Raw genomic sequence first — 18,714 nt, 5'->3', positions numbered from 1 at the left:
TTGCAAAAAATTAAAATAAAAATGCTCTGTTTCTCAAAATCCAGTGAATGTGGATAGAACAAAACAGTTATTCCACTCAATCTCGTCATACATGGCTTATAGCCAACTCAGTGTTACATGCTTCTGTGGCTATTAGCTCATGTACGACTCGATTTCTTGGAATAACTGTTAATTATTCTATCCACATTCACTGGATATGAGCAATAGTGCGTTCTGATTGGCTACTCTACAACTAGGATATCAGCTCATGATATCAAAATGGCGGCGCGTGTTACTGAACCAACTGAGAATGAAATAAAAAGTCTACTTGAAAACAAAACCCCAAATAATACAAAAAAGCAACAAAATATGGAATAAAAGTATTTGATGGTAAGAACGTATCTTTTTTATTTTTCAAGAATTATTATTATAGCATTTTCACAAATTGATATTGTCATTTCGCCGGTTTGTTTACATTCTAAGCGGAAATGATTTTGTCGGACATTTTGTATGAAGTTTTTCATCTCATCTCATCTCATTATCTCTAGCCGCTTTATCCTTCTACAGGGTCGCAGGCAAGCTGGAGCCTATCCCAGCTGACTACAGGCGAAAGGCGGGGTACACCCTGGACAAGTCGCCAGGTCATCACAGGGCTGACACACAGACACAGACAACCATTCACACTCACATTCACACCTACGGTCAATTTAGAGTCACCAGTTAACCTAACCTGCATGTCTTTGGACTGTGGGGGAAACCGGAGCACCCGGAGGAAACCCACGCAGACATGGGGAGAACATGCAAACTCCGCACAGAAAGGCCCTCGCCGGCCACGGGGCTCGAACCCAGACCTTCTTGCTGTGAGGCGACAGCGCTAACCACTACACCACCGTGCCGCCCCGTATGAAGTTTTTATTTATCGAATTTGCAAAAAATTAAAATAAAAATGCTCTGTTTCGCAAAATCCAGTGAATGTGGATAGAATAAAACAGTTATTCCACTCAATTTCGTCGTACATGGCTTACAGCGCCTCGTCGGCTATCAGCTCACGTACGACTCGATTTCGTGGAATAACTGTTAAATATATGCTGTTCTAGAAAAGGAGAAATTAATAGACAGTTGCATTAACAATAATAAGCAGAACTGACGAATACATGGCTCACTATTAGCATTACAGAATGTTCAGCATCACTAATCAGTCTGTGGTGGTAATGCAGTAGTTAGAGGCGGCACACAATCACACAGTAAAAAGCCAATATCAACACCCAGTGCCAGTGAATTGTTTATCTACCACCAAACCTGAGTGATACTTTAGTAGATAGACCAGATGCACTGTCTCAGTTGATTATCATGAAACTACTCCTTGAAATAACTGCTCACAAGTAATGCATTAAACAGAAATAGAATGAAAATAGTTGAAGTTCAATAAAAAAGGCAAAATATAACTATAATTCGATGACTATATTTAAAAAAATAATAATAACGATGATAACAAAGCATGCCATTTCCACGTAGCCATCTTGTATGTCACGGAATTATAAAATGCAAATAATTGAAATAAAATTGTGCACACTCTGAACTTTAAGACGTTTGGTTCCCATTGATGGAGCAGCACAGACTCATTGTGTTATGTGTATGGATCACAAACTGTCAATTAATATAAACCAGGGGACAAGATATAATCAGTTTCTCTGGATTGTCTCTTCATAAGCATGGAGCCGGGGAAGTTGTGTATCACTGGCGTCTGTGTAAACAGATAAGAGTTACAGCCCTGGATGAGCGCAGGACATGTTTGACATTAATGCCATACTGTATATTATCTTGCTTGGAGAATGTTGAATGTGAGTGCAGAGATCCAAGGCGTAGAATGTTTAAGAACTAATTATGTTAAGCAGTGAGGCACAAGTCCTGGACATATTTTCTTACTTGTGTGGAAAAATATGGTTGGCTCCATTTATTTTTCTGCTCTGTTATTTCTGGATGGAGCTCGCTTCGGGTAAATAGTGCTGCTCCCTATTGTAAATCTGATGGGCGCAGGTCTTTGGAGTGAGGCTCTTTTGAGGAAAAATCTAGATGGTTTGGACATTTTTTCCACCCTAATGATAGAGTAGAGGAACAAGAGAGCTTTGATATATAGCTTGGAAGTCAGTGTTTAAATCTGTTTGGGGTCATCACTCTCCAAACTGAGGATGAAACAGACAGTTGAATGTTTTTTTTTCTTTGTGTGTGTGTATTTAAGAGACAATGAAATGCAGATCTGTGACACTGCTTAGCTTTACCTATTGTCAAGTCTTTCCCCCTTCGCTGTGCAAAGTTTTTGTTCAGATTTTATATTTCAACCACACACATTAAGCCTCATCATTCAATTCCAGTATAAGTTCCATTTCCTTTAATATAATCCCTATATAATTATATTAATTAGCAAAAATAGTGCATAGGGAAAATGAAATAACGCAAGTTGAACTGTAAAAATATTATTTTATTCATAGAGGTTCATGCAGGATAGGCCTCTCTGGCGCCATACTCCCGTTTCATATCAAATGTTTGTCCAAGCCACACAAGAGCAGTGAGCTCCATGAGGACCGATCAAGTCTGTGGAGCTGTGTGCTATTTCAGCAGAGCTGAGAGTGGAGGAGAGCTGGAGAAAAGCCTGACTGCACTGCTTTACGTGATTTAACGGCATTACGGGATGTCATGAATCTTCTTTGCCACACAACTCAAAATACAAATTAATCAGATATAATTTAGGTTGAGAGTAAATCTTTTGGAAACATAAATCAGCTGACAAAAAGATAGGTAAAGTGTTAACACAGTAAAATGCACTTTGACAAAGAAGCTGTCGGAAAACAAAAGGACATCTTTTGAATAAAAATAAATACTTGAAATGATGACAGAGTTCTTTAATATTTGAGCTGGGAATGTACGCATGCACATATCTCAATTAATTCACTGATTTAGAGGCATTACTAACATATTTTACATTATATATACAAAGGTAAGTCAAAAAGTTCGAAGACAAATTGAAAAAAAATCTTTATTTATGAAAATAACAAAGCTATTTCTCTACTTATCCTCCATTTAAGTCTAAACACTTCTGCAAGTGATGTTTCCATCGGAGAATTCCTTCTTTGTAATCCTTTTTTTGAATACCTTTTGAAATTATAACATCTGTCTGAGAACTTTTTGACTTGCCCTTGTGTGTGTGTGTGTGTGTGTATATATATATATATATATATATATATATATATATATATATATATATATATATATATATTTATTTATTAATTTTTCATTTCTTGCATTAAAAGTTTTGTTCTGCTTTGTACACACAGCTTGAGTATTCCTATTAAGCATTTTTGAGTCCTGAAAATCATTGTCAAATTAGCAACTAGGATCGACTAATTAATAAATCCTTGTTATTTTTCGCAATAAAATGTAATATCAGACAACATCTTTTATTAAATAACAATAAAAATCTACTGATGTCAATAATAGAAATTCAGTGAATAGCTGGGGGGAAAAAAGAAAACTCATGGAAAACTATTCATCTAGTCTTGACAGATAGTTTAGACACAATCACTACAGGGGAATGAGACTTCCCTGGCCTGCACCGAGTCATCATATTTCTTTATTTTGTGTTGCAGAACAGAATTCTGGCTAACCAGCGTGGTTTCATTGCAAGATCTGTTTTCAATGATACAAAACTAAATTCTATAAAACGAGTGCCGTCTATTTCTGACTGCATCTATAAAGTATAACTGCTCTGATAGTTGTGCCACAAGCTTTATTTGACCAGCTTTTTGGCTACATCCAGGTAGGCCATTTCAATCTCTTTTTCTGCAGGACAGGTGTTGATGAACTCGTCTCGAACGTAGGCGCTGTTCAGGTAGCGCCACACTCCTGTCAAATCAGTAGGAATGTCGTAGTTGCGATACTTCTTGGCAACAATCTGAGAAGAGCCAAAACAAGGGAAAGCAATCAAAGTGTCAAACCTCAGCTTGCACAAGTCGTTTTTTTATATTGTTCGATTCTTAAACCTGTCACGCTATTTGCAGTCACACTGTTATACTTGTGTCCAGAGCTGTGAGCAGCTCACCTTGACTATGTGGAGTTTTGGCAGGAGGTTGCAGTCTGCCAGAGTGAATTCGTTGCCATCCAGGAATTTGCGATTCGAGCTTTTCTCTTCCTCCATGCTGTCTGCGTCTATCTCATCAGGCAGAGGGCTGTTCAGGTAGTCGTCCAGCTTCTTTATGGCCTTTGTCAAGTTTTTCTCCAGCCCTGCCGTAATCCATATTACACACTTAAATAATTAAAACTAAACATCGTTTAAAATCTAATTATTTATTATTTATATACCTGTTCAAGTTGCAGAAAGGTCAATATTCATATAATATTTAAATATCACTGCACTTTTGGCATACTAGCATCTATAATATACTACATCCATTCAGAAAATCGAGTGATCTGGTTTGACATGTCTACGGTACCTCCATTGGCTTCTGGCCTTGGGTTTTTGATGTAAGCTGAGAACTTTGCAAATATGTCAATCCCTGCTGTGTTGGACTCCCTGTGCTTGGCTGCCAGCTTTGGGTATCTGAGGCACACAAAGAACAGAAATACAGCATTTTCCACTTCCTTTGGGCAAATCTCAACTCTGTGTCATTTAATAATATTTCTGACATATTTCAAAACATAAACTCAAAGTTCAATATTACAGACAGAAGGCTTTATGTTTTTCAATAAGCGCTAAAGAGTTATATATGTGTAGGTACAGTGATACAGTGTGTGTGTGTGCGTATGTATCCTAAAAGTCTAGATTAGGCATTTTTCCTAATAGGAAATTTAATATGTTCCATGTCTGAAACTGTCAATCTGCATTTAAATAAGTAATTACTTCTGGATCCAGATTTTTGGGACACCCTGGATGGATGGATGGATGGATGGATGGATGGATGGATGGATGGATGGATGGATATTACAAGTGGCAATAATTTTATCTTTGGTGATTCCAGTAAAAACACACAGCTATCAAAGAAAAATGATTCAAATAAGCATGACTTGTTAACGACCAATTTGTCGACTATTTAAGGACATAATTTCAGCCTCATTGCTCTGCAAAACAATACTGTATACATAATATAATTATGTATACATGAAACTTTCAAAAGGTTTCAAGCCTGTTTAAAGCTAGACGGCCTTTCGATTTCATAAAATCAGTGAAATTTAGTTTCCTCTGAAATTTGGTCATTTTTTATTTCTGTAATACCTCAAAAAAAAAGCCAGGCCATTCTATGGTTACGAAGTTATTTAATTTGAGGCGATTCCTGAGCAAATAATGTGCATGAAATCGCTCGCTTCGCGCAGTCAAGCAGACAGAGGAAGTCCGTGTGCACATGCACAGGTTTACCTTTGTGCATTCTGTCGCTAAACGAACAGCTGATCACATCGAGGTGCTCGCTGAGCGCTGTTATTTATTAGTTTGGTCCTGTGTTTCCTTTCCTTTGCAATATAATGTCTTTTCTTTTCACTTTCCCTTACTGTAGTTGGTCTTCCACGTTTCATTCGCACATTCACGTCCACCATTTTTCTCTCCTGTTTCAAATTTGTATCCTACAAAAAGCCTTGCGTGAACGGGGAAAGCCCACCACGTGATGCATAATGTAGTATCTTGAATTGGGTCATGGTGAAGCAGGAAAAAATAGCAGAGAATTTAGGGCCATGTGGCCTCATCTCATCTCATTATCTCTAGCCGCTTTATCCTGTTCTACAGGGTCGCAGGCAAGCTGGAGCCTATCCCAGCTGACTACGGGCGAAAGGCGGGGTACACCCTGGACAAGTCGCCAGGTCATCACAGGGCTGACACATAGACACAGACAACCATTCACACTCACATTCACACCTACGGTCAATTTAGAGTCACCAGTTAACCTAACCTACATGTCTTTGGACTGCGGGGGAAACCGGAGCACCCGGAGGAAACCCACGCGGACACGGGGAGAACATGCAAACTCCGCACAGAAAGGCCCTCGCCGGCCATGGGGCTCGAACCCGGACCTTCTTGCTGTGAGGCGACAGCGCTAACCGCCATGTGGCCTTAAATTCATTAATTGTTCTATTTTTAAAACATAATAAAATTGGAAGTCTGTGATTCATATTCGGTAGCTTTCAGTCCACTAAACAAAAATAATTGGGTGCCGGGGAAAATTATTTTTATGACCTAAACATGACCTGGCGACTTGTCCAGGTTGTACCCCGCCTTTCGCCCGTAGTCAGCTGGGATAGGCTCCAGCTTGCCTGCGACCCTGTAGAACAGGATAAAGCGGCTAGAGATGATGAGATGAGATGAATGAGACCTAAACATGAAAAATCTGAAAGGCAGTATAGCTTTAAACCCAAGATCCCCCTCAAACACGCTTCAATATTTTACCAAAGAATATAAATCTAAACATCCAGTGACTTACTTTGGTGGTGCTAACACTTCTTCTAAAAACTCCTCAATTTTGTTGATGTCTGTCTTGACCTCACCGTTGTATGTGAGAAAAGGAGGGTGTGTGCCCGGAGCCAGATTGTGCAGATCAGCTGGTTTCCTGAACAAAATATTAGATATGATATGACAAAAAAAATGTTAGAAAAAGGTCACCAGAAACTGAAAATCAGATGTGTGTGTATGTGTATATGTGTGTTATTTTAAACACTCTAAATTGGTAAGTTGTATAAGCTTGATTTTCACCTCTTCAGGTCCACAGTGGTGACGTTGAAGACAACCCCTTTGAGCCAGAGGATCATGAAGAGGCGTTGAGAGAAGGGGCAATTCCCGATGCTCTCCCCATCACTCCCAGCCTGCAGACCACACAACACTGAGAAATGACTCTCTCATGACACAGCCTTAACTCCTTTCCTTAGTGACCACAGACTTTCCTAAACTCCAACAGACAAGCCACTTTTATCGTAAATACTTTTCTGAAACCACAAACAGGCCATGAATATCAAAGATCAGCAAAGGTTAATAAAACACACTGTAGTTTGAGATTTCCCAGGTTGCTTCAAATGAAACATCTCTGCTTTTAATCTGGTGAACAAGAAAACTGCAGGCAAAACAATAAAGTACAACAGCACCCTCTGTAGGACTCATTACATCTCTCATATTTAGGCTGTTCAAACAGAAACTGTTGGTATGGAGGAAAAACAGTTTCATATTCATAATAAAGCCCATTGAAGCTAAACATTTCCGTCTCAAATGAATTAGCAAAATCTGGCATTAAGCATGAAATTTAAAATGGCAACGAAGTGATATTTCTTCTTAGAATATATATTTAATTTATGTCAATATCTAAAAGATCCGGGGCAGCACGGTGGTGTAGTGGTTAGCGCTGTCGCCTCACAGCAAGAAGGTCTGGGTTCGAGCCCCGTGGCTGGCGAGGGCCTTTCTGTGTGGAGTTTGCATGTTCTCCCCGTGTCCGCGTGGGTTTCCTCCGGGTGCTCCGGTTTCCCCCACAGTCCAAAGACGTGCAGGTTAGGTTAACTGGTGACTCTAAATTGACCGTAGGTGTGAATGTGAGTGTGAATGGTTGTTTGTCTCTACGTGTCAGCCCTGCGATGACCTGGCGACTTGTCCAGGGTGTACCCCGCCTTTCGCCCCTAGTCAGCTGGGATAGGCTCCAGCTTGCCTGCAAACCTGTAGAAGGATAAAGCGGCTAGAGATAATGAGATGAGATCTAAAAGATCCAAAGTATTGCTGTGAAATAAGGAGCTAATATAACCCAAGAACTACAGAAAACTATGCAGAGATACAATTTAAAGCTAGACTGCCTTTCAGATTTTTCAACTGTAGGTCATAAAAAGAATTTTCCCTGACACCCAGTTACTTTTGTTTAGTGGACTGAAAGCTACTAAATTCGAATCACAGACTCCCAATTTTATTAGTTTTTTTTTAAATAGAACAGTTAATGAATTTAAGGCCATGTGGCCCTAAATTCTCCGCTATTTTTTCCTGCTTCACCATGACCCAATTCAAGATACTACGTCATGCGTCACGTGGTGGGCTTTCCCTGTTCACGCAAGGCTTTTTGTAGGATACAAATTTGAAACAGGAGAGAAAAATGGTGGACGTGAGTGTGCGAATGAAACGTGGAAGACCAACTACAGTAAGGGAAAGTGAAAAGAAAAGACATTATATTGCAAAGGAAAGAAAACACAGGACCAAACTAATAAATAACGGCGCTCAGTGAGCACCTCGATGTGATCAGCTGTTCGTTTAGCGACAGAATGCACAAAGGTAAACCTGTGCATGTGCACACGGACTTCCTCTGTCTGCTTGACTGCGCGAAGCGAGCGCAGACATATTTGAAACAGGAGAGAAAAATGGAGGACTTGAGTGTGCGAACAAAACAGGAAAGACCAACTACAGTAACGGAAAGTGAGAAGAAAAGACATTATGTTGTGAAGGAAAGGAAACGCAGGACCAAACTAATAAATATCTGCGGTCAGCGAGCACCTCTGTGTGATCAGCTGTTTGTTTAACGACAATGATGGAACTGTCAGTGCACGGCCAAGGTAAACCTGTAGATAGCAGTAATGCAACACTGTGGATGCCAACTGCTGTAAAACCCAAAAGAAGAAGAAGGTAAACCTGCGCATGCGCACATGGACTTCCTCTGTCTGCTTGACTGTGCGAAGCGAGCAATTTCATGCACATTATTTGCTAGGGAATCCCCTCAAATTAAATAACTTCCCAGCCTGGGTTTTGTGAGATATTACAGAAATAAACGTATATCACAATAACCAAATTTCAGAGGGAACTAAATTTCACCGATTTTATGAAATCAAAAGGCCGTCTAGCTTTAAGAATATCAGGAAAACGCTCAACTGAAAAATCCATCTGGAGCCATAAAGGCTTAGCACAATCGAGGGTTTCCTTTCTAGAAAAGGGTTCTAGAATATATTTAGCAAGCCAGAACCCTTAACCATCCAAATTGACCTTGGGAAATTCTTTAACAGTATGTATGAAATGGCGCAATGCTCACTTTACAGTCCACTGTTTTGGGAAGTTATAGTATACTAATATAGAATATGCAGCAAACACCAAAATAGATCCCACAATGCACTGCAAGAGTTAGTGTTCAAACCATACAGAATGTTCCTAATGCACTGATAGGTTTGTAGGCTACCATTTTGGATGCAGGTTAAGAATGTATAAAACAGGTAAACATATTAATTCTCTCTCTCTCTCTCTCTCTCTCTCTCTCTCTCGTCTCTTCCCTATGTCTGTTTCTCTCTGTCTGTTAAGTCACATGTCAATCCTGAGACACCAGTGATGCTTTCTGCTACTCGGACCTGCCTGATCCATCCTGATGCCCTACGTCTGGCTGGAGTCTCCTGTCACATCGCTCCTGTGGAGGACGGCCCCATAGGGACAGTTGAAAGCCACACTTGGAAGACACTCTGGACACTTACAGTAATGCTTTTATGGCTGAGGACTACAGTTGACTTGCTAACTCTAGGACTGCAGTTGTCATGAACAGTTTTGCGAGTTATTTATAATCACGCTCTCTGTTATCACCCAAATGAGGATGGGTTCCTTTTTGAGTCTGGTTCCTTTCGAAGTTTCTTCCTCGTGTCGTCTGAGGGAGTTTTTCCTTGCCACCATCGCCACAGGCTTGCTCATCAGGGATACATTAGGGATAAAATTAGCTCAGATGTTTAAAGCCTTTAATTTTCTGTTAAGCTGCTTTGCGACAATGTCTGCTGTTAAAAGCGCAATACAAATAAACTTGACTTGACGTGGCTTGACATTTTTTATTATTCTATGATGGTCATGATATTGTATTATAGACATCATGTATAATAGTCATTTCGTATGAAAAGATCTAGGATCTTTGCAGACTAATACTAATGTCTCATCTCATCTCATTATCTCTAGCCGCTTTATCCTTCTACAGGGTCGCAGGCAAGCTGGAGCCTATCCCAGCTGACTACGGGCGAAAGGCGGGGTACACCCTGGACAAGTCGCCAGGTCATCACAGGGCTGACACATAGACACAGACAACCATTCACACTCACATTCACACCTACGGTCAATTTAGAGTCACCAGTTAACCTAACCTGCATGTCTTTGGACTGTGGGGGAAACCGGAGCACCCGGAGGAAACCCACGCGGACACGGGGAGAACATGCAAACTCCGCACAGAAAGGCCCTCGCCGGCCACGGGGCTCGAACCCAGGACCTTCTTGCTGTGAGGCGACAGTGCTAACCACTACACCACCGTGCCACCCAATACTAATGTCTAATACACTTATACATCTTGCATAAGGAACAAATGGAAGCACAGCCTAGTGATCACACAGATACTCTCCAGGACTGTCTTTTTGCAAGAGAGATCTGGCGTCTAAACATGGCTGCATGAGTAGCACTGGACTTGCTATGGGAAGTCTACTATGTGACCCAGACCAACAAAAAGAATACAGCATACTTCAACTTCCTTCTCTACTAGCCATCCATCCATTATCCACAAGTGCTTATCCTGTGCAGGGTCGCGGGCAAGCTGGAGCCTATCCCACCTGACTATGGGCGAGAGGCGGGGTACACCCTGGACAAGTCGCCAGATCATCACAGGGCTGACACATAGAGACAAACAACGATTCACACCCACATTCATACCTACGGCAATTTAGAGCCACCAATTAACCTAACCTGCAGGTCTTTGGACTGTCGGGGAAACCGGAGCACCCGGAGGAAACCCATGCAGACACGGGGAGAACATGCAAACTCCACACAGAAAGGCCATCATCGGCCGCTGGGCTTGAACCCAGAACCTTCTTGCTGTGAAGCAACAGTGCTAACCACTACACCACCGTGCCGCCGCCATAATTTGAATTTCATGTGACTCTGTCATGCACCAAGTCCACACTGTTGAACAAAATGAATCAAAGCAAACACATCCAGCTGTACAACAAGCGATGTAAGACAGTGTGCAAAAATATCTTCTCATCCTGGAAAAGAGCAATACATAAAATATCAAATCGTATTGCAGCTTGCTGTGAAACCAACAACAGCTCAATCGAGACGGAGAGAAATAGGTGTGGGTGCTCCGGTTTCCCCCACAGTCCAAAGACATGCAGGTTAGGTTAACTGGTGACTCTAAATTGACCGTAGGTGTGAATGTGAGTGTGAATGGTTGTCTGTGTCTATGTGTCAGCCCTGTGATGACCTGGCGACTTGTCCAGGGTGTACCCCACCTTTCGCCCGTAGTCAGCTGGGATAGGCTCCAGCTTGCCTGCGACCCTGTAGAACAGGATAAAGCAGCTACAGATGATGAGATGAGATGAGATGAGAAATAGGTGTGCAGCTTTGATAAGGGAGGAGGTCTTTTGTTATCACGGATCCTGTGATGCATCTGGGAGAAGGTACAGTTTGTAAAAGTCAGACACGTTCCATTTGACTTTAAAACACTTATGCGGGAACATGAACATTCTGGTGTTTCAGTTGTGTGTGTGCGTGCGTGCATGTGTGTCTTGCTGAGGCCACTGCAAGTAAAAAACTGTTTCCTCTGCATCAGCACCTCATTAGTTGTTTGCTTCTCCAGCTGCTCCTCTCTCTAAGGAGCTGTTACATCACAAGCTTTAATCTTCACTGTGGGTAGATTAGAGCTCATCAACACACACACACACACACACACTATATATATATATATATATATATATATATATATATATATATATATATATATATATATATATAAATAAAACAGGCATTTAAATATATACAACGATACTAATTACTGTCTATAGTTAAAAATCTAAATGGATTCTTCATGCATTGACGTGCAACTGCTGTAACTCTAGAGCAACTATTGCATTACATAGATGCGGGAGCAGAAGAATAACATTACCATGGATGAAAACTTTTTTTTTTTAAACCAATCTTCCTTCATTTGTCCATGACCCTTGTTTCTCTTACCTTGACAAACAATTCAAGCTCAGGTTCCCGGCCTGCTCCTTTTGATGTTAGATCGGACATTGTACAGAAAGTTTATCTTGATCTAAATTCAGTCCAAAAGAGTAATCCTAAGACTTGTCCTTTACATCTTCCCACTTTGTCCAAGCAGCCCTAACAGTGCTACTGCTGTACTCCAGTAACCTTCTGTGCTCTTCACCAAGTATGATCAGCTTCTCTCTCACCCAAACAGGAATGCAGAGAAGACAGCGATGGGAAAAGGTGTGCAGCTTTGCCAGGGGAGGAGCTCTGGCCCTGATTCACCGCATGTCATGCACCTGGGTCCAGCAGCAGCTGGGAGAAATAAGGACATCTGGAGCACATCCTGAGAGACCAATATAATGCTTTCGAGAAGGTTTTGATAGCAGTTAAGTTCTGGAAATCTCAAACATCTCTTAAGTGGATGACGGATTACAAAAGCGCTTCATACATAAAACGGTTTGAAAGATCACCACTAAAAGAACACTATATATTATTATATATTACCAGAGAATGTATCCTGCCATTATTCCTGGAGTTCTAGGAACTTTCTAGGAATTTTTTCAGACTGCTTTTTTGTACAACGTATGGTACTTTCGAACACACAACATTCAGTCATGGCCCAGTAACCAAAAGCAGAGGAATTGGCTTCATCAATATTTAATACAACTGGACACACGCAACACTCTGACTTTCAGCGATAGGTTATATTTGATCAGCCTTGGAAGCACAGGGGAACAAGATTCCTGTTTAAATATTTGATGATTTAGCATTTGGTTTTAGCACCAGACTAGTCTTTCAGGGTTTTATCAAAAAGTCTGTATAGAGTAGTCAACATAGAACAGGTTAAAAATATATATATATATATATATATATATCCTAGCAATACGTCTGTTAATCCCGGGTTAATTTAATCAACTGTGATTTCTAGTTTCTACTACATACACTCTTTTGAATACCAACACACTTTGGACAAACAGTATATCAGGTTACTGATGTTGTTCTTCTGTCTGTAACTAGTAAATATTATACCTGCAACTCCCATGATCCTCAACCAGCAACTTCATCACATGATCTCCTACTCCTGCTCACAGTCACCTTATTACTCATCGAAATCACCAGTTTGCAATCACAATCACTGTTGTTGTTAAAAGTAGATGGCCTTTCGATTTCATAAAATCGGTGAAATTTAGATCCCTCTGAAATTTGGTCATTGTGATACATGCTTATTTCTGTAATATTTAAAAAAAAAACAGGACATTCTGTGGCTGGGAAGTTATTTAATTTAAGGGGATTCCCTAGCAAATAATGTGCATGAAATCGCTCGCTTTGTTCAGTCAAGAAGACAGAGGAAGTCCGTGTGCGCATGCGCAGGTTTACCTTAGTCGTCGTCTTCTTCATCTTTAGGGTTTTATGGCAGCTGACATCCAGTGTTGCATTACTACCACCTATAGGTTTACCTTGACCGTGCACTGACAGTTACATCATTCAGTCGCTAAATGAACAGCTGATCAGACCAAGGTGCTCGTTGACCGCCAATATTTATTAGTTTGGTCCTGCGTTTCCTTTCCTTCACAACATAACGTCTTTTCTTCTCTTACTGTAGTTGTCATGACCCAAAGGCCACGGAAACAGATAGGACCCAATGTGCAACTACGGGAAATGAGAGGAAGCGTACGGTGCCTGAGGAGTTGATTCGTGAGGCGGGCGGGCAGGTGACAGGCGCAGCAGCACAGTCTAATTCCAATTTAGTGATTTCCCGGAAGATAGCGTTAAGTCCCAAAAAACAGCAAGCAAAGTCGTAACCCAAAAACGTAAACAAAGTCCAAAGCCAAGGTCGCAACGAGAGGTCCCAAAAATGGCAGGCAAAAATGGTAATCCAAAAGTGTAAACAAAGTCGAAGAACAGAGTGTGAGCAAAAATGCGAACGTGAGCATGAGCAAGACTAAGTTACGGCGAGTATTTATCTGCGCTGCGTGTACGAGCTACATCCGATACATGGAGAACCAAAACCGTGACATAAATCTCTATATGTCACTCATGAGGAAATCAATGAATTGCTTTGATAAATTTGGGTACTTTTTGTTTGTGAATGTGTCTATATAATAAAAAAGAAAATAATACGTTGGTTGGGGCGGCACGGTGGTGTAGTGGTTAGCGCTGTCGCCTCACAGCAAGCGGGTCCTGGGTTCGAGCCCAACGGCTGGTGAGGGCCTTTCTGTGTGGAGTTTGCATGTTCTCCCCATGTCTGTGTGGGTTTCCTCCGGGTGCTCCGGTTTCCCCCACAGTCCAAAGACATGCAGGTTTGGCTAATTGGTGGCTCTAAATTGACTGTAGGTGTGAATGGGAGTGTGAATGGTTGTTTGTCTCTACGTGTCAGCCCTGCGATAATCTGGCGACTTGTCCAGGGTGTACCCCGCCTCTCACCCATAGTCAGCTGGGATAGGCTCCAGCTTGCCTGTGGCCCTGTAGAACAGGATAATACTTTGGTTGAAGATATGAAGTTTATCTTTTCATGTTGAAAAACCTCACATTTTTTCATACAAAATACAGTGCAGATCTGAGTGACACATTTAAATAATATTGGCTGGCTTTGAGTGGTATCTCATCATCTCTCGCCGCTTTATCCTGTTCTACAGGGTCGCAGGCAAGCTGGAGCCTATCCCAGCTGACTACGGGCGAAAGGCGGGGTACACCCTGGACAAGTCGCCAGGTCATCACAGGGCTGACACATAGACACAGACAACCATTCACACTCACATTCACACCTACGGTCAATTTAGAGTCACCAGTTAACCTAACCTGCATGTCTTTGGACTGTGGGGGAAACCGGAGCACCTGGAGGAAACCCACGCGGACACGGGGAGAACATGCAAACTCCACACAGAAAGGCCCTCGCCGGCCACGGGGCTCGAACCCGGACCTTCTTGCTGTGAGGCAACCGTGCTAACCACTACACCACCGTGCCGCCGCTTTGAGTGGCATATTAAATATATTCCTTTCAGCTAGCATGATACTGAATGAGTCGAAGACAAGTTCAGTATCATGCTAGCTGAATGGAATATATCTGATATACCATGAAAAAAGGCAGCCAATATTATAATTATGCATACACACTATCTTCATATCAGCATACTCGAAGACCCATGCTAGCTTACCCACAACTGTTAGCGTGGCAGTGTAGTCACCTTCCAGCCATGTAGCATTCATCAGTAGTGTTAGTGAATGTTAATAAAATGGTCAAGCCAGTGCTATTGAGAGCAAGCAGCACAGGTTAATGACCAAGAAACTAAGATTTCTGTCTCCAGACTCTTCTTCCAAACACTCTTGCCACTGTATTTTTCACTCATACTTAAGTATTCATTTCCCTGTGTAATTTACTTAGTTACTTTTAAAATCAACATCGACAACTACACACACTGGAGCGGCCTGGCAACCAAAATTCTCTCAAAATCTTCTGTATTTAGTGAAGCAACCTGGCGACTATGTTTGTTTACAAATTGTCACAGTCGCTCACTAGCGCGGAAATTTTACGTCTCTGACATGTCTCTTTTCCAGTTTTTCAATGTCCATTGGTATGTTTTCTCTTGTAAATATGCATGAAGAATATCTAACGAAGTTTTGGTAGCCTTTCGGGTGTTCAACACGTCTTTCTCTTTCCTGGCAAACACAGAAATGATTGTGTGCATGCGCAGCAGAAAAGTTTCTCATTGGATATTTGTGCTCTGACATGTGACGTCATGTTGTCTTGACAACATGCAACATCGTAACAATATTGCATACTCATTCTCCATTGGGTAGAGTGTCATAATACACAGAGGATAAGCGACATGCTAAAAATATTGCATGCTATTGAACCAAATGAATGAAACCTGCTAGAAGGGAATAGAATACATGTTTTTATTCCATGGAAAAAGTGTCCTGTATGGATAATAATTAAATAATATTAGCTGGCTTTGAGTGGTCTATCAGATATATACCACTCAGCTAGCATGATATTGAACAAGTTGAAGATGAGTAGCTGAATAGAATATATCTGATATACCATGAAAAAAGCCAGCCAATATTATTAATATTATTATTATATACAGTGGTGCTTGAAAGTTTGTGAACCCTTTAGAATTTTCTATATTTCTGCATAAATATGACCTAAAACATCATCAGATTTTCACACAAGTCCTAAAAGTAGATAAAGAGAACCCAGTTAAACAAATGAAACAAAAATATTATACTTGGTCATTTATTTATTGAGGGAAATGATCAGTATTACATATCTGTGAGTGGCAAAAGTATGTGAACCTTTGCTTTCAGTATCTGGGGTGACCCCCTTGTGCAGCAATAACTGCAACTAAACGTTTCCGGTAACTGTTGATCAGTCCTGCACACCGGCTTGGAGGATTTTTAGCCCACTCCTCTGTACAGAACAGCTTCAACTCTGGGATGTTGGTGGGTTTCCTCACATGAACTGCTCGCTTCAGGTCCTTCCACAACATTTCGATTGGATTAAGGTCAGGACTTTGACTTGGCCATTCCAAACCATTAACTTTATTCTTCTTTAACCATTCTTTGGTAGAACAACTTGTGTGCTTAGGGTCATTGTCTTGCTGCATGACCCACCTTCATTCAGTTCATGGACAGATGTCCTGACATTTTCCTTTAAAATTTGCTGTTAAAATTCAGAATTCATTGTTCCATCAGTGATAGCAAGCTGTCCTGGCCCAGATGTAGCAAAACAGGCCCAAACCATGATACTACCACCACCACCACCATGTTTCACAGATGGGATAAGGTTCTTATGCTGGAATGCAGTGTTTTCCTTTCTCCAAACAAAACACTTCTCATTTAAACCAAAAAGTTCTATTTTGGTCTCCTCCGTCCACAAAACATTTTTCCAATAGCCTTCTGGCTCATCCACGTGATCTTTAGCAAACTGCAGACAAACAGCAATGTTCTTTTTGGAGAGCAATGGCTTTCTCCTTGCAACCCTGCCATGCACACCATTGTTGTTCAGTGTTCTCCTGATGGTGGACTCATGAACATTAACATTAGCCAATGTGAGAGAGGCCTTCAGTTGCTTAGAAGTTACCCTGGGGTCCTTTGTGACCTCGCCGACTATTACACACCTTGCTCTTGGAGTGATCTTTATTGGTCGACCACTCCTGGGGAGGGTAACAATGGTCTTGAATTTCCTCCATTTGTACACAATCTGTCTGACTGTGGATTGGTGGAGTCCAAACTCTTTAGAGATGGTTTAGTAACCTTTTCCAGCCTGAGGAGCATCAACAACGCTTTTTCTGAGGACCTCAGAAATCTCCTTTGTTCGTGCCATGATACACTTCCACAAACATGTGTTGTGAAGATCAGACTTTGATAGATCCCTATTCTTTAAATAAAACAGGGTGCCCACTCACACCTGATTGTCATCCCATTGATTGAAAACACCTGACTCTAATTTCACCTTCAAATTAACTGCTAATCCTAGAGCTTCACATACTTTTGCCACTCACAGATATGTAATATTGGATCATTTTCCTCAATAAATAAATGACCAAGTATAATATTTTTGTCTCATTTGTTTAACTGGGTTCTCTTTATCTACTTTTAGGACTTGTGTGAAAAACCAATGATGTTTTAGGTCATATTTTTGCAGAAATATAGAAAATTCTAAAGGGTTCACAAACTTTCAAGCACCACTGTGTACACATTCAATGGAACATTTATAGACTTTACAAAAAGTTAAGAACAGGGGTGTAACTTACCAATATTGAATGCTGATTCTGATCGAATGTAATTCAATGTTTTGTCAATCCAATGTGCTGTACAAAGTCAAAGTTCTAATAGTAAAAATGGTATAAGTCCAAAAAGCCTGAACAACAACCCAACTTATATACAAGTGATATACAGATTGACAGTTCAAGTTCAAATTTACTTTTGGTCGTAGTTAATTATTACATTGCAGTTGTTCAAAACAAAAGGGCTTTGCTGAGTGAAGTCCACGAGTGAAGTCCTCTTGTAAAAGTCTCCGTCACTTTTCCTCACCTCCAAGTAGAACTTTATATTTCCGCTATTGTTCTCTTTCCCAGTTTTTCGATGTCCGTTGGTATGTTTTTCTCTTGTAAATATGCGTGAGGAATATCCAGTGAAGTTTTTGCAGCTTTTTGTGTGTTCAATACGTCTTTCTCTTTAAATCTTCCACTTTGAATGAAGCAAACCTCACGGACATTTTTGTTTACAAACTGTTACAGTCATTCGCGAGTATGGAAGTTTTAGATCTCTGACGTGTCTCTTTTCCAGTTTTTCCATACATTTCATGTGGAAAATTAAATACCTGAAGAATATCCAGGGAAGTGTTGGTAGCCTTTCGGGTGTTCAGCACGTCTTTCTCTTTAAATCTTCAGCTTTTATTGAAGCAAACCTCGCGGTCATGTTTGTGAACAAACTGTCACAGTCACTCACTAGCGCAGAAGTTTTACATATCCAACGTGTCTCTTTTCCAGTTTTTTGATGTCCGTTAGTATGTTTTTCTCTTGTAAATTTGCGTGAAGAATATATAATGAAGTTTTGGTAGCCTTTCGAGTGTTCAGCGTGTCTTTAGTTTCAGTTTGTTTATTTAGTGCTTAAACCGAGCACTGAATTAACCCCGTCTTCTCTCTCTCGTCCGGCCAACAAAGAAATGATTGTGTGCATGCACAACGGAAAAGTTTTGTCATTGTATCTTCACGTGTGACACTGTGTTGTTTTAACAATGTGCAATATTATAAAAA

The 18,714-nt window shown here is 40.9% G+C and overlaps 1 protein-coding gene across 2 annotated transcripts in view; it reads right to left on the bottom strand.

Moving 5' to 3' along the window:
* Nucleotides 1–3,763: 3,763 nt before the first annotated feature.
* The window catches only part of clic5b (chloride intracellular channel 5b), a 43,002-nt gene continuing 28,051 nt past the window's right edge, over nucleotides 3,764–18,714 (bottom strand). The window contains exons 1-6 of one of the 2 annotated variants that reach the window (XM_060916100.1): nucleotides 11,936–11,995; nucleotides 6,710–6,819; nucleotides 6,441–6,566; nucleotides 4,467–4,573; nucleotides 4,076–4,257; nucleotides 3,764–3,928 (exon numbers count right to left, since the gene is read on the bottom strand). In XM_060916100.1, the coding sequence (XP_060772083.1) occupies nucleotides 3,764–3,928; nucleotides 4,076–4,257; nucleotides 4,467–4,573; nucleotides 6,441–6,566; nucleotides 6,710–6,819; nucleotides 11,936–11,995 (750 nt within the window). Of the gene's footprint in view, nucleotides 3,929–4,075; nucleotides 4,258–4,466; nucleotides 4,574–6,440; nucleotides 6,567–6,709; nucleotides 6,820–11,935; nucleotides 11,996–18,714 lie in introns of those variants that run through there. The other variant, XM_060916099.1, reaches the window with a different exon arrangement.

The sequence above is a fragment of the Neoarius graeffei genome, chromosome 3, assembly GCF_027579695.1.
Source record: "Neoarius graeffei isolate fNeoGra1 chromosome 3, fNeoGra1.pri, whole genome shotgun sequence".
NCBI classification, from domain to species: domain Eukaryota; kingdom Metazoa; phylum Chordata; class Actinopteri; order Siluriformes; family Ariidae; genus Neoarius; species Neoarius graeffei.
This window is presented reverse-complemented; position numbering and strand designations above follow the sequence as displayed.